Source organism: Muntiacus reevesi, chromosome 22 (assembly GCF_963930625.1).
Source record: "Muntiacus reevesi chromosome 22, mMunRee1.1, whole genome shotgun sequence".
NCBI lineage: Eukaryota > Metazoa > Chordata > Mammalia > Artiodactyla > Cervidae > Muntiacus > Muntiacus reevesi.
Window position 1 is genome coordinate 19,167,444 of NC_089270.1, and position 22,759 is coordinate 19,190,202.

Below are 22,759 nucleotides of genomic sequence, written 5' to 3' on the forward strand. Positions count from 1 at the left end.
TAGAGTCCAACTCTCAAATCCATACATGACTACTGGAAACTCCATAGCTTTGATTAGACAGATCTTTGTTGGCAAAGTAATGTCTCTGCTTTTTAATATGCAGTGTAGGTTGGTCATAACTTTTCTTCCAAGGAGCAAGCGTCTTTTTAATTTCATGGCTGCGGTCAATTACCTCCTAAAGTTCCCATCTCCAAAGACAGTCACAGTGAAAGTCAGGGCTTTAACATATCAATCTGAGAGGGGTTGGGTGGGGGGTGGCGGAGGGCCTAGAAACCTACTTCAGTCCATAACAACCAGCCGGTGGCTTCTCGGGGGACTGGCTCAAAGCATTTGCCTTTATCGTGCCTAGCTAAGAATTCCGCAGGGTTGAGGCAGCTACCCTACCCAAGGGCAACTGTCAACAATGTCCCTGGTGGTGCAGTGGATAGGAATCTGCCTTCCAATGCAGGTTTGATCCCTGGAGTGGGAAGATTCCACATGCCTTGGAGCAATGAGGCCCCTGTGCCACAACTACTGAGCCCAAGTACTGCAACTACTGAAGCCCGTGTGCCTAGAGTCCATGCTCGGCAACAAGAGAAGAGGCTGCAATGAGAAGCCCATACACTGCGACAAAGGCTAGAGGAAGTCCACACTGAAACCAACGAGGACACGGTGCTGCCAAAAACAAATGATAGATTTTAAAAAAAGTTTAAAGTCAGTGGATCAGGCGCAGCTACCCGGAGTACTGTAGAACAACTGGGATAATGACAGACTGACTAAAAAGCTTGAGAGGAAAGAGTGGAGAGTGAGATACTTCGGCAAATGAGGGCTGTGAAAAGTTCTGACATGTTCCTGGTGTTATGGGTTGAATTGTGTTTCCCCAAAAAGATCTGTTCAAGTTCTAATCCCCAAGAGCTCAGAACATGACCTTATTTAGAAACAGAATTGTGGCAGATGCAATCAGTTAAGATGAGGTCATGCTGGAGGAGGGTCGGCCCCTAATCCAATCTACTGGTGAGCCTGTAAGTCAGTCTGTGAAGACGCAGACACATGGGGAGAAAGCCACTGGAGACGGAGACAGAGATCAGAGTGATGCCTCTGCACGCCAAGTAACGCTGAGCATCGGCAGCCGTCAGGAGAAGCGAGAGACAAGGGGCGCATTCTCCTTCGGTGCCTCCAGCAGGAACCAACTCTGCCGACACCTTCATTTCAGAGTTTTGGCATCCAGAACTGTGAGAGAATAAAGTTCTGTTGCTTTAAGCCACCCAATCTGCGGTTCTCTGCAGCCCTAGGGAACTAACACAATATTGATGTTGTTAAGTTGCTAAGTCGTGTCTGACTCTTTTGCAACCCCATGGACTGCAGCCCACCACGGGGTTTCCCAGGCAAGAATACTGGAGTGGGTTGCTATTTCCTTCTCCAGGGGATCTTCCCAACCCAGGAATCGAACCCATGGCTCCTGCCACATCCCCTGCAATGCAGGCAGATTCTTTCCCACTGAGTCATTAAATGAAAATATAAATATATTTGCTGTTTGTAACTCCTTTTTTTTCTCATATCTGGTTTAAAAGACAAGGGCATAAGGAAATGATTATAAATCTATGTTCATGGGCACATAATAAAGATGTAATTTGTGACCAAAATATAAGTAGAGGAATGGCAGAGAATGGAATTATATACGAGCAGAGTTTTATATCTATTAAAATTAAGGTAGTGCTAATTAGAAATGGATTGTTTTAAGATGTTAATTATAACCACCCAGAGAAAATATAACCACCTAGGAAAATACAATAACTCAAGGACATAATGTAAAAGAAAGAAACAAGGGAATTAAAATGGCATACTAGAAAATACTTACTTAACACAAAGCAAGGCAACAACGGAGGACTGAAGAACAAAAAAGATACAAGAAATACAGAAATGAGTTTTGAGGTATATAATGCAGTATTGTTGACCATAATCACAATGTTATGTATCAGATCTCCAGAACTTATTCATGTCCTAATTACAAGTTTGTACCCAATAGAAAAATGACAGAAGAAAGTCCTTACCAGTAATTACATGAAATGTGGAGAAATGAACTTCAATCAAAAAGCAGAGATTGGCAGAATGGATTTTTAAAATATAACCCACTATACACTATCTGCACAAAATACATTTTCGATGCAAAGGTAAAAACAGATTGAAAAGAAAAGGAGGAAAAAAGTCATGCCGTGTAGACAGTAACCAAAACAGGACTGGATTGGTATACTGACATCAGGTAAAATAGAGGTTAAGACAAAACTGTTACAAGAGACAAAGATGTTCACTGGTTATAATGAAGGGCCAATCTAGCAAGAAGACTATAAACATATATATGGACCTAAAACAGAGCACCGAAGTAAACGAAGCAAAAACAGTCAATGGAAGGAAGAAACGGTTCAACAATAATACATGGAGAATTGAATACTCCACATTCAACAATGGAAAAAACAATTAGAAGACTGAATACTACACACCAGTGAGACCCAGTGAACATCCATGGAGCACTCCCTCCACCCAACAGTGGCAGAAAACAACATTCTTCTTCTTCAGGGCACAGAGAACATTCTCCTAGATAGATCACATGTCAGGCCACAAAATAAGTCTCAATAAATTTTAAAAGATCAAAATCATACAAAGTTCTCCAAGTATAATGGAATGAAGCAAGACATCAGTAACAGAAGGAAATTTAGAAAATTCACAAGTATGTGGAAATTCAACAACACACTCTTAAATGACCAATAAGTCAAAGAAGAAATCACAAGGGAAACCAGAAAATACTTCAAGATAAATGAAAATGAAAACACAAGATACCTAACCTACAGGATGCAGTGAAAGCAGTATTCAGAGGGAAATTCCCAGCTATAAATGACTATATTTTTAAAAGAAAGATCTCAAAGCAGTAACCTAACTATCTACCTTAAGGAACTAGAAAAAGAAGAGCAAACTAAACTCAATACAAGCAGAAGAAAAGAAATAATGAAGATTAGAGTGAAGATAAAACAGAGAAATAAAATACCCAAAAGTTTGTTCTTTGAAAAGATCCACCAAACTGATAAGTCTTTAGACCTCATATTCTCTCTTCAGCTTCAACTAATCTTACTTTTAAAGAAAAATTATTTATTGTCGCTGTGTTGGGCCTTCACTGCGGCACGTGGGCATAGTTGCCCTTTGGCATGTAGGACCTGAGTTTCCCAACCAGGGATCGAACCTGCGTCCCCTGCATTGAGAGGCAGATTCTTACCACTGGACCACCAGGGAAGTCCCTAAACTCATCTTACTTTTATGCCTACTACTCCCCTGAAACTGCATTTGTCTAATCCTGGTACCACTGCTATTCTCAACTGACTTGCTTACCAGCACCTAACACACCTGAGCACTCACTTCTTCATTTGGCTCACATGTCACTCCCCTGACTTTCCTTCCTCCATGCCCAATCCTTTTCCAGCTCCTTTGCTGACTACTCTCCTTAGCCTGATCTGTAATGTTAGAGCCCAAGGGCTCGGTCTAGGCTTTCTATCAACATTCTTCTTACGTGTTATATTTTTAAAGGATAAATGACTTGGGTTTTGATAGCATCTTCAGGCCATTGAACTCACTAATATGATTTCCAGCCAGGGCAAGACCCTCAATTCTGGGCTTGGCCATAGAACTCACTAATCTGATTTCCAGCCAGGGCAAGGCCCTCAATTCTGGGCTTAAATTCAACTGCTTGTTAGTCATGTCTACAATGGCATTTCACACTTGACATGCTACAACTCCTCAAGCTAAAAAAATAGAAAAATTTTTCTTCCAAATCCAATCAATAAGCAAGTGCTATCATTGTTACCTCTAAAACATACTCTCACTGTGTCCACTTCCATATATTTCCACTTCTGCCATCCTAAGCCAAGCCACCACCATCCTTACTGCAATAATCTTGTCTTAGATCTAGCAAATTGTCTCTCTCAAGCACCATTTTATTCACAAACTGGAGATGTTATAAACCTAAAAACATGTCCCAGACACTCTAATGTGTTAGAGTTAGGTTAAAATTCAATACTGTCTATTAAATGTACTAGCACAAAGTTAATAAAGAGAAGCAAGACCCAGAGGCAACCTTCCTATTGGTACTGCTGTTGGTAAGCAAGGTGACAGAGTACCAGTGTTTGGAAGAAGCTGTAACAGGCTAACTTGGTATTCCAGCGTCTGGCCAGCCCTGAGTAGCAACGTCAGTGGCGGCAGGATTCTCAAACTCTGGACTCAACTACTGTGAGTTTCCTTTAACTCTGTAATCCAGCAACACCACCTGCCACTACTCCTCCTCTAGTCCTTCCCGTTGATTTCACAAATGTCTCACTCTGCATTTTAAATCCCTCTCTGAATAAAATACCTAAAGCGGCCTCTGCCTTGGCATTCAACTCTGATACATCTAACTGGTTTTCCTATGTCCACTCTTGCCCACCTATTATCCATTCTCCATCCAACAGAGAATTCCCTTAAAAATATAACCTACATCATGCCATCTTCCATTTAAAATTCTCTGGGAGCTTCCCACCACCTGCAGAAAACAAACCAAACTCCTTATTGTGGTACCAAGGCCTGACGACTTAGTTCCACCTGATTCTCCAATGCCATCCAGCCACTGGCCTGCTCTCAATTTCTGAAATAAGCCAAGCTTTGCTCTAGATCTTTACTACATGCTATTCCATCTTCATGGAATGTTCTTCCTTCCAGTTTCTTTTTTTTTGTTTTGTTTTGCTTCCAGTTTCTTGTCTAGTCTTTCATGTTCAGATTAGATGGAAGAGCATCCTCCTTGTAAAAAGCCACTGCGCTATTTTCTCTTCAGGGCACTTACTGGTGTCTAATTTTCTATCACTTATTGTCTATTGACTGCTTCCTCCAAAAATGAATGTACTGAGGCTTCCCTGGTGGTCCAGTGGTTAAGAATCTGCCTTGTAATGCAGGGAATACGAGTTCCATCCCCGATCAGGGAAGATCCCACGACTCTGGACAACCAAGCCCATGTGCCACAACTCCTGAGCCCGAGCATGTAGGGCCCAGGAGCCGTCACCAGTGAAGCCTGAGTACCCCAGAGCCTGTCCTCCACGAGAGAAGCCACCGCAGTGAGAAGCCTGCGCCCCTCAACTGAGTAGCCCCTGCTTACCGAACCAGAGAAAGCCCTCTGGAAGCAACGAAGACCCAGCACAGCCAAAACCCAATGAATCAAAGTTTTTAAAAAATGGATGTACCCTGAGAGTAGGGACGGACTTTATCCCCTTACAGCACACTGTAGATGCTTAATAAATATTTGTATGAATAACTCGGGTAAAATCTGCAGAGTGAATTTTGTTTCTGTTAGAGTAACTCCAATGCTTTGGCGAAAACTACAAAGCTATTCTTATACATGAGGAAGATAACAGCAGTTTACCATCTGGGCAGGGGTGGTGGGAATAAGAAACTCTTCCTGCACATACTACATCCAACTTTGTACTCCAAGGTTTGGTTTTGTTTTTTTACCCCAAACAAGTTCATTTTAACACTGCATCTAGAAAAACCAGTTATCCAAAGTCACGGATTCTTTTTTTTTTTTCATGTGACTTAGGGAACAAAGAAGGAAGAAAAACATTAGTGGCTAGATTTCATTCAGTATTACTGTTTTTTCCCAAACTACTCTGACTTCCGCAATATCATGTTATGAATTTAAGGATAAATACTGTCATGGATTTAAGGATAAATATACTCATTTTGGGAGAAGGAAATGGCAAACCACTCCAGTGTTCTTGCCTGAAGAATCCCGTGGACAGAGGAGCCTTGCAGGCTACAGTCCCCGGGATCACAAGAGCCGGACACGACTTAGCGACTAAACCACCACCACCATAGCTTAGTTGGGAAATCATTTTCCTGCAATGCAGGAGATCCGGGTTCGATTCCTGGGTCAGGAAGATCCCCTGGAGAAGGAAATGGCAACCCACTCCAGTGTTCTTGCTTGGAGAGTCCCAAGGATAGAGGAGCCTGGCAGGCTATAGTCCACGGGATCACAAGAGTCAGACACGACTTAGCAACTAATCCACAACCACCACCACCACCACCCTCATTTTGGGGCTTCCCTGGTGGTTCAGACAGAATCCGCCTGCGATTCAGGAGGCCCACGTTTGATCCCTGAATCAGGAGGATCCCCTGGAGAAGGGACTGGCCACCCACTCCAGTATTTTTGCCTGGAGAATCCCATGGACAATGGAGCCTGGCGGGATAGTCCACGGGGTCTCAAAGAGTCAGACACGACTGACCGACCAACACTCACACACTCATTTTCTCTCTTAACGCTACCTCCTCGTGCGCACGCACGCGCACACACAAACACACACCTCCGTTTTCTCTTAACGCTACCTCCTAGCGCCATCTGCTGTTAATTTGGGAGGACGCACACTTCCTAGTCCCCAGAGAAACAGCACCCTCTGCTGGACAAAGGCTGCCGTGCACCTGTCGGTGAAAAGTCACCAGTTAGGCTTAGCAACTCAAGCCAGCCTTGCAGAAGGCCAAGTGCTGATAAGATTAGAGAAGCCCCTTTGCGTGAGGCTTCTCTTCTAAGAAACCAACTTTATCGACCCAAGATCGAAGGTCAGTGCTCCTGTGGGAGGGAGCACAACTAGGCTTCCCTGGTGGCTCGGATAGTAAAGAATCTGTCAGCAAAGTGGGAGACCTGGATTTGATCCCTGGGTCAGGAAGACGCCCTGGAGAAAGGAATGGCTACCCACTCCAGTATTCTTGCCTGGAGACTCCCATGGACAGAGGAGCCTGGTGGGCTAGAGTCCATGGGATTGGATATGACTGAGCGACTAACACAAGGCAGATCTGGATTAACAGGAATGAAAAGAGACACAGCTTTAAGAGGCCTTTGTGCCCTGATATCTCTGCAGGCAAAAGGGAGAGGGAAAGTCAGTCAGTTGTGTCCAACTTTTTGTGACCCCCATGGACTATACAGTCCATGGAATTCCCCAGGCCAGAGTATGGGAGTGGGCAGCTTATCCCTTCTCCAGGGGATCTTCCTAACTCGGGAATCGAACCAGGGTCTCCTGCATTGCAGGGGACTAACTGAGCTATCAAGGAAGCAGGTAAGATGCTTAGCAAATTTAGTACCTTTGTCTCTTTCTGGAAATTTCAGAGGTGAGATTTTTCTTTTTCTATTAGTAAGGATCATGATTTGACCTGGACTCAGCTCCTAGCTCACTCCCTACTCTCCAGGCATTTTTTCTTCCTCAGAACCAGCCTATTTGATAACTCAAGTTCTTCTAAGATCCTTTTCCATCACATTAATTATGAATGCATTTCTTAGGACCTCAGAAAGACCCCACGCACCTTTTCTTTTTTCCCTTTGTTCCCAGCCCACGCTGACAAACTGAATCTGGTATTTCAGTTTTCTCTTAATTTTTTAATCTATTTCTATCCTCACCTACTCATCATGAATTAGTGTTTCTGGGACCCGTTTTAAAAACGTTTTAACTGGAGGATAACTGCTTCACAATATTGTGTTGGTTTCTGCCATACAACGTGCATCAGCCCTCAGGTACACACAGGTCCCCTCCCCTCGGTTCACTCCCACCCCTCACCCCACCCCTCCACATTGTCACAGAGCACCACGTTGAGCCCCCGTGTTACAGAGGAACTTCCCACAAGCTGTCTGTCTCACACGTGGTGGTGTATATACATCAATGCTGCTCCCTCAGTTCATCCCACCCTACCCTGCCCCCACCACGCCCACAAGTCTGTTCTGTCTGTCTGCGTCTCTCTTCCTGACTCACAAGTAGGCTCAGCAGTACCACTTTTCTAGATTCCATGTACATGTGTTAATACGGTATCTAGTACCCTTTTTATTATGCATAGTAAATGCTTCTAGCTGCAGACTGAATGCTTGTGTTCCCCCTTCCTACCCCAAATTCTTATGTTGAAGTTTAACCCCCAAGGTGGTGCATTGGAGGCAGGACCTTTGAGGCCTTTGGGGCCATGAATGGGATTAGTGTCCTTATAAATGAGGCCCAAGAAGCTCCTCCACCACCACGTGCAGTGACAGCGACAAAGACAGCCAGCGGCAAGGGAACAGGCCTCTCCCCTCGTCTCTCATCTTCTCCTGCGAGAACACCAAAATCGCAACTAGCTGCTGAACAACCATCGACAGGGGGATGTTGGAACCCACCAAAAAAAGATATCCCCCGTCCAAGGACGAAGGAGACGCTGCAACGAGCCAGCAGGAGGGGGCACAGCCAGGTTAGAATCAAACTCCATGCCTGCTAGAGACTCTGGGAGGACACCAGGACCCAGAGGAAAGGAGCCGTGACCCCACAGGAGACTGAGCCGGACCTGCCTGTGAGTGTCCAGGAGGCTCCTGTGGGGGCGTGGGTCAACAGCGGCCTGCTGCGGGGCAGGGCCACTGGCAGCAGCCGTCCTGGGAGGCACAGTGTGTTGGCATAAGTCCTCTTGGAGGAGGCTGCCATCAGCCCTACCACAAAAGGAAAGTGAAAATGAAAATGAAAGTCGCTCAATAGAGTCCGACTCTTTGTGACCCCGTGGACTATACAGTTCATGGAATTCTCCAGGCCAGAATACTGGAGTGGTAGCCTTTCCCTTCTCCAGGGGATCTTCCCAACCCAGGGATCGAACACAGGTCTCCCACATTGCTGGTGGATTCTTTACCAGCTGAGCCACAAGGGAAGCCCAAGCTCTTCCACAGAGGTATCATATGGCAGCTCGACCATAGAGACTGCAGACTCCAGACTGGGCAGCCTCAGGCCCCACCCATCAGCAGAAAACTGGATTAAAGATTTACTGAGCATGGGCCCGCCCACCAGAGCAAGACCCAAGCTCTCCCTAGATGATGAATTCACCAGCACCTTGGTCTTGGAATTCCCAGCCTTCAGAACTGTGAAAAATAAAGTTTTGCTGTTTCTAAGCTACCTAATCTCTGTGATTTTGTTATAGCAGCCTAGAGGGACTAACACTCTCCAGCTCAATTCTCCACTGGCTAGCAACTGAGCATTCTCCTTTTCATTTCTTTCTGATCTCGTCCCTGGTGCATAACTTTCTCATTCCTTCCTGACTTTTCCAGTTGTTCCTCTATCATTAAGCCATCCCCTTTGTCTTCTCATAAGCTTTTTCAGAATCTGTATGAAGTTCATCCTTTAATTACCATTTGTGGCTTTACTAACACTTACAAATTACTCCCATTTCTAAGATTTACTTATATTCATTTCCCTTTTACTACTCTTCTCTATCTTCACATATCTTGCAAAGACCTTGATGCTGGGAAAGACTGAAGGCAAGAGGAGAAGGGGATGACAGAGGATGAGATAGTTGGATGGCATCACTGACTCAGTGGACACGAGTTTGAGTGTAGTCCGGGAGATGGTGAAGGACAGGGAAGCCTGGCGTGCTGCAGTTCAGGGGTCACAAAGAGTGAGACATGACTGAGCGACTGAACAATAATATCTTCACAGTCCTTAGATTTCTTAATTAGCTACTACAACACAGAAACTATCAACATAAAATCTTTTATGTTCCCTGTCCTCTCCTATTTGCAAGGCTACTACAATTATTACTCCAGGATTCATTCAATTTTCTTGATTAACTGGGAGAATAGTTGCCTCCTTCAAGCATTATCTTATATACCTCAAACATAAGATTCTCAAAAATCTAAGAAATCCACTTATATTTTGAATGTTTACTATCCAAATGAAATAGTAACTACTAAGGCTACCCATATATATAAAACTCAAATAATGGTCAGTGATTTTCTACTGGCATCCATTAAAATGCATACACACATAAACACCCATATCACAAACACACACTCAAGATTAAGGCAAAAGCTAAACTAAAATTCTTATTTATCCAATCTCTCTTCAGCTACTTTTTTGCTTATGGCAGTAAGTAAGCTTGCATAAAACTGAATGAAGAAGAAAATGCTTTTATTAATCACATGAAACTGACATGCCATCCCATTAGGCTGAACCAGGATAAATAATGCTGTTATAAAATTTACATTTCTTGCATCCATTTCATATTAGATATCAGGGCTCTAGGTCTTTTGGACAAATTTCAGTAAACCATTCATTTTTTAATAGTAAATAGGAATTAACATATGTTCTCAAACTGTGCTAAGAAGTAGTTAGCTGGGCAACTCTGAAATCTGTAACGGGCAGGATTAGGGCTGTTTGCTTAAACCTTAGGAAGCACATTTCTATTTCAGCTGTTACATTAGTGCATCTTTTCCACTGGTAAGGCAACTGCTTGCTGTGGGTACCACAATGATCAGCAAGTTTCTTAAGTAGCAGACACTTGGTTAGTCAAGACTCACATGCATTTTCTTTCCCAACTCTGCTCTCTTCTGGAGCAGAAACAAATAGCTTTGCCACTTGTAAATAGAGATTAATAGTTTCAAATTAGGTTGTTGTAATCTTAAACTCACAATTTAAAAGGGGAAGTAATTATTAGGAATGTCTTTGAAAAACTTCTAGTTTCAAAATAACAAGGCTTCTGAGAAACCGCTCAAACCAATCTATTTTGATACTTGACTTGATAAACATTAACACATTCGACCTGTTCAGTCATAATTTCTTCTCTCAACTATATGTCGCCCTCCATAAGGGTTAAGGTTGTGGTCCCAAACAATTTCTACATATAGAGCATCTTTAAAATAAGTTTCCTTTTCACTGAACGGATATTCTTTTTCCCACTTATGTGCTTGTGAAAGGAAGTCTGAACATACACACACTTAACAAACCTTCCATGTGTGTTTATCTGTATTTTTTAAGCAAATGCCTTTTACCATTAGAATAAAACTAGACGACTGGGACGACGCTGTGAAGACAGTCTGGTCTCCTGGGGCCCCTCCCCTAGGCTGAGGAAGGCAGGTACAGTTCGCTGAAGGATGTGATGAGGCTGAAGTGGGTCTTCTCATCATCAGTTAACCCTGCGTTGCCCGGTCTTACCACCACGGCCACATGCACGTCCGCCTCCTCAGCAGCGCTGGCCTCTGCGAGAAGCAAAAGATGTGTCGGAAACAGCAGAATAGGATGCTTGGGATTTGCGTCAAAGCGATCAAAGGGAGGTGGGAATGCAAGAAACAAGTCTTGGGACTTCCCTGATGGTCCAGGGGTTAAGACTTTGCCTGCCAATGCAGAGGGTTTGATCCTTGGTCAGGAAAGTAAGATCCCACATGCCTTGTGGCCAAAAAAACCAACATAATAAAACTGAAGCAATAGAGTAAGAAATTCAACAAAGACTTAAAAAAAAAAAAAACTTAAAAAAAGAAAGAAATCTAGTCCAGATTCTATAACTGTTGAAGCTAAAAAACAGGCACATGGGGACTTCCCTGGTGGTCCAGTGGCTAAGCCTCCTAGCTCCCAATGCAGGGGGCCAGGGCTCGATCCCTGGCCAGGGAACTAAATCCCACATGCTGCAGCTAAGTCCCAACACAAATAACTAAATAATCTTTAAAAAAAAGAAAAAAAAAAAAGGCACATGGGGGTGGAATTATTGTTTTAAATTTTTCCAGAAAACATTTTTTCAAATACGTAACTGTACTGACAGACTAGGAGGATGGTGTATCCTTGACTCCTGAGCTTTATTAAGCGCTTATGAACGCACAAAGACAGAGCCATTTCCTGCCAACAGCTTTCTTCCATTCTCTCCCATCAGTCCTCCAGAGACCTGAGCTGCTTCCCAGAGGACAGGTTGTCAGGAATAATTCCAATTAAACAGATATGGGACAAATGGAACCCCAGGACCTAATCAGGCTAAATACCTACTTATACCTGGAGCCCAAAGATGTCATAACCCTTGGCTAGACTGCCCCCCGTTTTCACCTGGCAGATTCCTACTCTTTGAAGTCAGCTCAAATATTCTATCTTCTAGAGCCACCACCATCTGTGTTAGAGCATCCTAGGTGCTCCGTGTATTTAGTTCCATCGGGACAATATGAGGCACATCCCAAGTGGTGCTGGTGGTAAAGAACCTCCAAGTCTGGAGGGCTACAGTCCGTAGGGTCGCAGAAGTCGGACATGACTGGCGTGCCTAAGCTGGCGTGCCTAAGCGTGCACAGGACAATGCGACCTGACCCGTCACTACCTGTTGCCTCTCTTCTCACTGGGCCGTGAGTGCTTTAACATCAGTGACAGCATGGATGTGTTAGTCACTCAGGCATGTTCGACTCTTTCCAACCCCACGGCCCGCCAGCCTCCTCTGGCCATGGGATTCTCCAGGCAAGAATACTGCACTGGGTTGCCATGCCCTCCTCCAGGGGATCTTCCCAAACCAGGGATCGAACTCAGGTCTCCTACATTGCAGGCGGATTCTTTACCATCTGACCCACTCGGGAAGCCCATAGCATGCATGGGTAGAAATAAAAACAGGACCAGTCAGAACTTCCCTGGTGGTCCACTGGTAAAGAATCTGCCTGTCAATGCAGGGGACATGGACTTGATCCCTGATCCAGCAAGATTCCACACGGCAGAGGGCAACTAAGCACTATGCCTCAGCTACTGAGCCTCCACACCCGAGAGCCGGTGCTCTGCAACAAGAGGAAGCCCAAGGAAAGCAACAGAGACCCAGCGCAGCCAAAACAAACAAACAAACAAAAGACAGGACTAATCAAATGAAACCAAGTAAGCCACATATTGCGGGGGATATCTCTAACATGTCTCGGGTTACAATCCCCTCCTCCTTCTGTTTCTATCTGAAAGATAATAGCTAATACCTTGTGTTAAATTAGCAGCTACTATGTGCCAGGTACTATGCTAGGACCAGAAACAGGAACAAAGTAAAGATCTTGTCTTCATGGAGTTTTCATTCCCATCTAAATCTTTCCAACAACCCTTAGGTAATTAGCTTTACATTACCACCCCCATTCTACAGACATGGAAACTGAGAGCTAGCCAGTGACAGAGCTACAGGTTGAAATCACGTGTCAGGCTCTATGGTCTGTGCTCTAGAACGAAGGCCAGCAAATGACGGCCTACCACCTGTCTTCGTAAACAGTTTTATTGGAAACAGCCAGGCCCACTCACTTCTGTACTGTCTATGGCTGCTTCTGCGTTTCAAAGACCAGAGTTGAATAGCTGCATGGCCTGCAAAGCCTAAAATATTTACTGCCTGGCCCTTTACAGAACACTACTATCAACTCCTGCTCCAGAGCACCACTGCTCTGAGCGGTCCCTGGACCAGCAGTGTGGGAATCACCTGGAAGCTTGTTAAAAATGCAATGACTCAGGTCCTCAATGTGCAACTACTGAATGAGGACCCGCAATTTAACAAATGACTCCTCTGCACAGACTGTGAGCTTTGATCAGAAACTTCAAGGAAGGAAAACTGGCAAGAGAGGAGGCACTGCAGGCAGACATAAAATACATGTGCAAACAGTGGACGAATGGAGACAGGACACAGGTCTGTGGTCAGAGATGGGCAAAACAGGGCAAGAATCTGAAACACATGCTCTGAAATTCAGATCTGGTGTAATAAGAATCCCCAGGAGTTTCTCAACCTGAGGAAAACAGAGCAACGGAATGAATTAATTAAAGGGCGACAGGCTTCCCTCATGGCTCAGAAGGTGAAAACTCTGCCTGCAAGGCAGGAGATCTGGGTTTGATCCGTGGGTCGAGAAAATCCTCTGGAGAAGGGAATGGCAACCCACTCCGATTACTCTTGCCTGGAGAATCCCCATGGACAGAGGAGCCTGGCAGGCTACAGTCCATGGAGTTGCAAAGAGTTAGACACAACCGAGTGACTAACAGACTTTCACTTTAAGTACGAAAAGTAAATGGGGCAGAGCAGTCTCTTCTATGTTCCCACCTTCTGTGAAAGGACTGTCACCTCCCCGAAAAAGAGTGCTCCACACTCCCCTCCTGAGATGCATTTACTCAGCAGCAGGGCCACTGCCTTCCATGCACCTCGAGTTCCCAAGCACAGTTCCCAAGCACCGCTGCCTCTAGCACAGTCCTCTCGACCAGCAACCCAGCTTCTCGACCAAGCTGAGTCATCACTGTCCACGTGGGACTTGACACTGGTTAATGGCCGTTTAGCATTAGACCTCTTACCAAGATCACCACCGGACAAGTTTTGTCCGTAAGCATCTATTTGCAGTTTCCTTTAGAAACCTGTTTCATTTCTCATGGCTCCCCATGGAAACCTTCTTTATGAAGGCAAAATGTTTCCAGTGCCCGGCTCCGCTCCCAACCTGGAATGTACAATGCAAGAAGTCAGATTACTCACCTCGGGAAACATCCGTCAGAAACAAGATGTTGCTGGTTGAACAGCCGATGCTGCTGGCGATCTTTCGGTAACTCTCACTCTCCACTTTGTGTCCAATCTTGGTATCAAAGTGACCATCCACAAGCTGAACGCACAGGAGGGGAAAGAAGGATGCTATGAGCACATGTGCAACCCAGCCCCTCTGGTTCTCATCCCTTTTCTTTGAAATAACCATCATAGTCACTTCATCCACTCAAGAAATATTCCCTGTAGGTCTACTTCATAGAGAACTTTGTGGAGGCTATGAAAAATAAAGTAAGATTTTATAGAAATAAACATCTGGAAGAAGGAAACTACTGATCCAATGTATATAAGATCATTCTGTAATCTTTTCAGCTTTCTTTCATTTTCAATTTTATATCCGAAGTCTTTTACATATATATGCCCTATTTTCTACCATTACAATACTATATGCACTCAAACTACTTACGGACTAGGTTTTACCTCTGATGAAAAGGTTCTCCACATTGTCCTTTTGATGCCAGCATGAACGGATTTCTCTAACCTGCCTCATTACTAAGCTGTTATCTTACTTCCAAGAAACTTTGATTTTCTAAATTAAACACTTTGAAATTCTATCCAACCCAATATTTTATCTAGCATTTTTGAGTAGTAATAGTGGCAGCCTTCCCAGGTGGCTCACTGGTAAAGAACCCACTGCCAATGCAGGGACTGCAGGTTCGATCCCTGGGTCAGGAAGATCCCCTGGAGGAGGAAATGGCAACCTGCTCCAGTATTCTTGCCTGGGAAATCCCATGGACAGAAAAGCCTGGTGGGCTACAGTCCATGGCGCTTCAAAGAGGTGGACACAACTGAGCACACATACACATTATATAATGTGATCTCTTGAATATTTTCAGAACTTTTCACAAACTAAAAATAAGCCTACCTAAAAACACTCAAACTAAAAACAATCACTCAAAGAAATTAAGGTATATTAATATTATGATTTTTAAAGTTAAGAATGGTTTTGCATATTTTCTTTCTCAAGTCTGTCTCACAATGAGCAAGTGGAGAATAAAGTATTCATTACTGAACCTAGCAGGTAATTATTACATCCTGTCTCCTATCACCTGATTGTTTTATCAGAGATAGCAGAAAAGAAGCTTAAATCTGTATTCAGAGGAGAATAGTTACCAAACAATGAATGGGTTTTATCAATGAAAGCATTTTATTTAATATTTGATTTAGAATTAAGATGAAAAGAAGGAAAGTAAAATGAGACTGTGACAATCTCAAACCAAACCTTTTTCTGTATATGCTAAAGGGTCAATAAATATTTATTTTTAAAAAATAGTTAGCTCAGTAAACTATTGTGCAACATTAAGTTTGGCCTGTATTCAGTTACTCAGCATTTCTTTCCCTTTTCCAATGACCATCCTGTCCACCAGAGGGCGCAGGGACAGTGGGACAGAAAAGCTAGCCAGACCCTTCTCAGGTACAAGAAGTGTTCAAAGATGGCCTTAAGTTATTTTGTGCAATAACATGGCCAGTTCTCTTCGAGAAGAATGAGGATTCTGCTAAAACAAAATCTGTCTCCAAAGTACCAGAAACAAATGAAACTGCCGCGTCCTCTCAGGCGCACTCAAGAAGTCTGTGTGTCCTTTTCTGAGACCCAGGTTCCATCCCTGGGTCAGGAAGATCCCCTGGCGAAGGAAATGGCAACCCGCTGCAGTATTTCTTTCCTGGAAATCCCATGGACAGAGGAGTCTGGCGGGCTGCCCCACATGGGGTCGCCAGAGTTGGGCACGACTTAGCGAGTAAACCAGCATCACAAAGTTACGTGCCACTATTGTACATCTCACCTGACACCTTCAACAACCAAAAGAAGCCATCAGTTTCCCTTCCTCTAGGCTGACAATTTTCTAATACTGACAAGATAGCTGCTTTACAAGCTAACTCATGTCTTATTCAGCTGTGATAAATGTGTGTGTGTGGATGAATATATAGATACGTCAATCTATATACATATATAAATAAGTATATATAGCTAGTTTCAATACTATGGTCAACAGAATCACTTAGGGTGGATATTTTAAAATGCACATGCATGATCCTCACCCCAGACCTGCTGATTCAAGACGTGCTACCAAGTGGGGCCCAGGGATCTACATTCTTAACAAACTTCTCAAGTTCCTTATGGGCAGCAAAGTATAACAACTTCTTACAAAGTGGTGCAAACTCTGAAACTATGGCTACAGTTCACCCTTCCATAATGTAATCTCCGTTGTTTCCACTTTTTTCAACTCGCACATATGTAGAGGCAATTACCTGAATGCTGACTTAGTTTATAACTGTAGCACTCACCGTCACTATCTTATGCTTTGAGGGTGTCCAAAAAACAAAGTAATCGGGCAACCTACCTCAAGAATATCTCCCTCTGTAGAATGCTCAAATAATAGTTTCTGTGCTTCCACGCTCCCTGAAGAATAGACATACACCTTCATTCCAGCCTCTCGCCACTTCCTGACGGCTGGAACCACGTCTTCAAAGAACCTAGGGGGAAGAGCATGGAGGTAAAATGCAGGAAAAGGTTATTCTAGCCAGACGAAAACCAGTCACACAGCTGTCACGAGTTTCTCTATTTGTGGACAAATGGACACCAGGGAAAGCACCTCCATGAGGCTGAGAGCTCCTGCAAAGGTCATGAGCGTGTCCCCAGCGTGCCACCGTCACAGACGCAGTTTCAGGGGAGAGGGGAAGGGTTTTTGACACACAGCCACCCTAATGACAGTAAAAAGTGATATGGACAAAGAGATAACATAAGAAAGCAATTTTTTGAAGTCCTAAGGAATTCCACAAAGCAAACAAGAGTAATACTGCACTGCTATGTAATCTTTAATTAGTTCATGACTAGAAAAGGTTATGTCCAGAGTGCCTTAATAAGAGAGCTGAAAATGCTTTTAGAAAGATCTGTACGCAAACAACTAAAAAAAAAATTGGGGGACTTCAAAGCTATTCGTCTTCGATTAGCTAGAAAACAGAACTACATTTCTTGAGAACCAAGAAAACCTCAAGTTTTACTCTACAGCAAAAAACTATGGAACGAATCAGTTAAGAGACATGTACCATCTCACATTTGCTAATCAGCAAAGTGTTGTGTCTGGTTTTCTGGGTCCTGACACTAACTTGTTCACCAATTCTGTGATGTATTCTGTTCAGGAAGGGAACATCACAGGAAATGGGTGAAGAGAAGCATGAGAAACCTGGGAGGTGGAGCCAGTCTGTTATAGAGGATTACCTGGAAAATGTTGGAGAAGTCTTCTGCTGGATGAAACACAACTCAATATATTACACAAATTGAAGGAAAGGGATCAATGATTTAGTTAAAAACCAGTTCACATAACTGTGAGTTACTTCCTATGTTACTTTTCACTCAGAGGCAGGATTATTCTATGTTGAATATACAGGTTGATATTGCTCCAAAGCAGGGCTTAGAAGTCTAAGATGATTTACTTCAAGCCCTTGGTTTTATAATTAAGGAACGAAGACTACGAGAAGGCAGAGCTGACTCCTGTGACATGGTCTCCTGGCTCCACTCCTCTAGGTATTTTACAGTGTGAACTAACTGATATTGATTTCCACATCACTGGCCTAGCCTGAAGTTCTCAAGCATCCTTAAAAGGTAGAAGCCCCCTTGTAAAGCACCTAAAAGGAATAGCATCTCAATCGACAGAAGAAAGAAATATAAGCAGCTAGTAAGTCTTGGGTCTGAGGCTTTACATCAGGCAATGCCCTAAAATCCTAGTAGATGTGACTTACTAAGACTCTCTTAGCAATACAGGACTCGGGAGTCTCCTTTGCAGGAGTGCTCAGACCCCAAGGTCTGTGGAAAAGTGCAGACACTGAGTAAGCCCGAAGTGGCAGGTGCATCATTTCACAGCATCCTTCCTTCTCCAACAGAGCGGAAGCAGGTGATCTAACAGTCCTGGGAAGCGCCCAACGGTGCCATCACTCACACCCTAAGGATCAGGTATGACTGAGCTCAAGGAAGTCGCCGTTTTCTACGGCTGGGTTTAAAAGTTTCCAACCGTCACACCAAGCCAGATATAGGCCTGGGCAATTTAGCTGGGTGAACTAAATTTATCCCAGCTTTGAAAAAACAAAATAACACACTCACTTGTTGGAGTAAATAGAAGGTTGATTTTAGCTATTTTGCAAATCGTGCAACTAGCACCGGAGAGAGAAAAGTTGTGAAAAATGCATGTGCTTCAGGGGGCGGGTGAAGTGTTGAGTCACTTGAGGGGCTACGTACTCTGCCTTCATGTGCCCCGCCTTGAACGCCGCCCTCCACATGTGGCCCTGCAGCTGCTTCAGCGCCGTGGTCTTCCGGTCCAGCGACATCTGCCAGTACACGTTATCCACCACGGCCTGGATCATCCACTGCGGGTCGTCCGCCCCATTACCAGAGGCTGCCGGGATCGGAACAGCCCCATCCAGGTGGGAGTCCTCTTCAGCCTTTAAGTCAACAACAACACGAAATCTGTGAAGAGATCCCTTAAATCATACCTGAAAACTAGCAGACCCAACTATCTCCAACTACCGTGAGCTCCGAGCCCTGTCACAAATTAAAGTATCCTATGCTTTGGGACTGAAATGAATGATTCCTAAAAAATAGTGGATTATAATTCGTAAGTTTACAACAGCTTTCTTGTATCACTAAAGTTGAAACTTAAACCGAGAGGCATGTTGTGAGAAGAAAGAGCATAAAATGATAAAATGTTATAATAAGACCTGGTTTGTTGATTCACTTACTAAGATCAAACTTACTAGGATCAAACCTGGGCTTCAGTTAAATCTGATCATTTTCTCTGCACTATAACTAACTGAGGAAGAAATCAAGAAAATCTTAGTTTATGCCTAGAATTCAATGAAAAGAAACTAGTAAAGCAGTGCCTCTGGTTGGTTCACATAGTCTCCTGCAATCAGCCCACATCTTGCAAAACCCTAATAGCTATTGAGCCTGTGACAATGTGTATGCCCAACCCCTAAAGATGCAATGATTCATATACTACAATGGGGGAATACATATGTATGTTTCCACAAGAGGTGAGACACCAAAAAAGGTGAAGAGGGGAATGTTTCAGACTAACCCTGAGTTATCTGGAAAATTTAACAAACCCAAATGCCCCATGCTCCAAAGGCTGTGACTCTCTTCAATCCGAACTCCTGAAAGAACTTACAGAGCCTCCCATTGTCTGATGTAGAAAATTAACTCTAAAAGGACTGCCAGAGAGCGCGCTCTGCACAGCATGTAAGACCTTTGCCAGTGAAGCAATTTTAATAAGAAAAACAACAGAACAGGAGCTCTACAGAGCAGTCGTAGGGGTCAGAGCACAACAGAGAATGTGCAACTAAAGGCAGGTATAAAGACTGGGCGGAGGGGCATTCCTGGTGGCTCAGTGGCAGAGAATCTGCCTGCCAATGCAGGAGGCACGGGTTCGATCCCTGGTCCAGGAGGATCCCACATGCCGCAGAGTAACTAAGCCTGTGAGCCACAACTACTGAGCCTGTGCTCTGGAGTCTGGGAGGCACGACGACTGAAGCCCACGCACCCTAAAACCCATGCTCTGCAACAAGAGAAGCCACTGCAGTGAGAAGCTCTTGCACCACGAGAGAGGAGCCCCTGCTCACCGCAACTAGAGAAAAGCCCGCGTAGCAATGAAGACCCAGTGCAGGCAAAAAATAAAATAAACAATAAATAACATTTTTTTTAATTAAAAAAAATAAAGACGACGACTGGGCCGAGAGTGAGCTGGCGTGAGAGGTGCGGGCCCAGGAGTTCTTTGGCCGGGCAGCAGGGCCTTATGCCGCGGGGAGGAGACAGTGGAGAACGAGGTTAGGTTAAGACGTGTAGTCACAAGAGACATTCATGAAAAATATGACGAAATGGCCCAAGACCTTTCTGCATTCCACCCAGAAATGACTTAATTTTATAAATACATGATATCTGCATGCAACTGAAACAGCTTCAGAAAGAGGCAACTGTAGAGACAATAAACTGCCATGATCTGGCCACTTAATTATATGGATTCCTAAGCAGGCAAGTCACGGTAACTTCCACGCCCTGTGAATCTAGAGCGCTTATTTTAAAATAAGCCCAGAGTATATTCTAAGCCTTCGGGCATCCGCAGCTCTAACACCCTTGGGAATGTAGAAGCAAGGGAACAGAAACATCCCAACCTGTTTCCTCAAAAGACTGACATCCTGTTGGCACTCCTCTTCTTCCCAATGTGTCTGTAGATACTCTTTAACATTTTCTTTGACGTAAGGAAATAAAATGTCCTAGATAGAAGTGCAAAAGAAAAAAACAAGCATTAGCTTTTAGTTGTTTGCATGAGATCAAGTTCTTTAAAAATCACACCTCAGCTAATTCTAGCAAACAAGACACTGAAAGTTTCATTGAAAATATGAAAACTGTTGCTCTGGATATGAGTTAAAGACAGAGAAACGAACTAGATCAAGAGTCAGTACCTACAGCCCATGTGCCAAATTCAATCTCCTTTCGTTTTTGTAAACAAAGTTGTATTGGAATATGGCCACACTCACTAGTTCACAGGGTGTCTGTGGTCACTTTGGGGTCACAATGCGAAGGTGAATACTTGTAACCAAGACCATATGGCCCTCAAATTTCAACATTTAGTATTCAGTCCTTTACAGAAAAAGTGGGCTGACTCCTAAACCAGATGGCTAGACCACGTGTCCTTGAGGGTAGGGATCAAGACTATCCAGTTTACACTACAGAGCCTGGGACCTGGACATTACAAATACCTGCTGACAGGATGATGTCCACGTATAACAAACATTTTAAAAATACCTGATCATCATGATTCCTGTTTGGAAATCAGAATACCTACAGAATATCCTATGTATTCTTTTTTTAATTTTAATTGGGGTATACTTGCTTTACAATGTTGTTAGTTTCTTCCGTACAACAAAGTGAATCAGTCATATGCATACATATACCCCCTCCCTCTTGGACTTTCTTTTTAGTCCTCCATCCCATCCATCCTATTCTGATGTGCAAAACAATTCAGAAATAACCTGTCAGTAACCCATGCACTGGGAACATGATTTCTCTTAGGTCAAAATTTTTATATTTACTTGCAATTGTAGCATATGTGTCTTTTCAAATCCAATGTGACACATTCAATAAAAACTGAGTGTCAACTATATGCCAAGTGGGGCTTCCCAAATGGCGCTAGTGGTAAAGAACCCGCGTGTCAATGCAGGAGACATGAAACATGAGTTCAATCCCTGGGTAGGGAAAATCCCCCAGAGGAAGGCATGGCAACCCACTCCAGTACTATAGACTAGAGAATCCCATGGACAGAGGAGCCTGGCAGGCTACAATCCATAGGGTCACACAGAGTCGGACACAACTGAAGCGACTTAGCATGCATGCATATGCTAAGATAGGCTAGTGGGCCTTGGAGACGGGGACTGAAAAGATAAAACAAGTCACAATCCCTTTTTTTTTTCCCCACAATCCTTTTTCTCAATAAGTTTCTCAAGAATCTAGTTGGGGGGGGGAGGGTGGTGGTGATAAAATGATGCAGTCACTCTATAAAGGAGTCTGGCAGTTTCTTTAAAAGTTCAGCAGCTTATGAAATGACTCAATGATTCCATTCAATGTTCCATCCTAAGAGAAATGAAAACTGTTCACAAAGACTTGGATGTGAATGTGTCATGAAAAAGTAAAAGTGTTAGTCACTCAGGCGTGTCTGACTCTTTTGTGATTCCATGGACTATAGCCACCGGGCTCCTCTGTCCATGGCATTCTCCAGGCAAGAATATTGGAGTGGGTAGCCATTCCCTTCTGCAGGGAATCTTCCCAACCCAGGGATGAAACCTGGGTCTCCTGCATTGCAGGAAGATTCTTTACCATTCAAGCCACCAGGAAATGAGTCATACTAGTGAAAAAGTGGAAACAATCCAAATGGCCATCAACTGGCAAATGGGTAAACAGAAATTCATACAACAGAATACTGATACATGCTATTGCATGGATGAACCTCAGAAACATCATGCTAAGTAAGAGAAATCTGACACATAACTATGTAAGATATGATCCCATTTATAATGAAATTACAAAAAAGGAAAATATCTAAAACAGATACTAAATTGGCGGTTACACTGGAGTGAGGAGCATGCAAATGGCCACAACTGGGGTCGTGAAACTTCCTCAACTATACTGTGATACATTACCTCCAGATGTAATAACTCTCTTTTCTCATCTGAAAGCTAACACAGGTTTGCTCACAGAAATTTTGGAAAATATAGAAATGTACAAAATACAAATCATGATAACCTCATGATCATCCTTCTTTAGAGAATTTTTTAAATAAATAAATCAGAGACTTCTCTGGTTGTCTAGTGGCTAAAACGCTATGCTCTCGATGCAGGGGGCCCGGATGAGATTCTAGGTCAGGGGATTAGATTCCACATACCACAACTAAGACCCAACGCAGCCAAGTAA

General features: G+C 43.7%; 1 protein-coding gene across 4 annotated transcripts in view; it reads right to left on the minus strand.

Annotated features, from left to right (window-relative positions):
• Positions 1-9,924: 9,924 nt before the first annotated feature.
• Positions 9,925-22,759, minus strand: part of ENOPH1 (enolase-phosphatase 1) — a 37,319-nt gene continuing 24,484 nt past the window's right edge. For all 4 annotated transcript variants that reach the window (XM_065914657.1, XM_065914660.1, XM_065914658.1 and 1 more), the window contains exons 2-6: positions 20,464-20,565; positions 18,536-18,738; positions 16,644-16,776; positions 14,242-14,365; positions 9,925-11,008 (exon numbers count right to left, since the gene is read on the minus strand). In XM_065914657.1, coding sequence (XP_065770729.1) covers positions 10,869-11,008; positions 14,242-14,365; positions 16,644-16,776; positions 18,536-18,738; positions 20,464-20,565 — 702 coding nt within the window. In that variant the 3' untranslated portion in view covers positions 9,925-10,868. The remainder of the gene's footprint in view (positions 11,009-14,241; positions 14,366-16,643; positions 16,777-18,535; positions 18,739-20,463; positions 20,566-22,759) is intronic.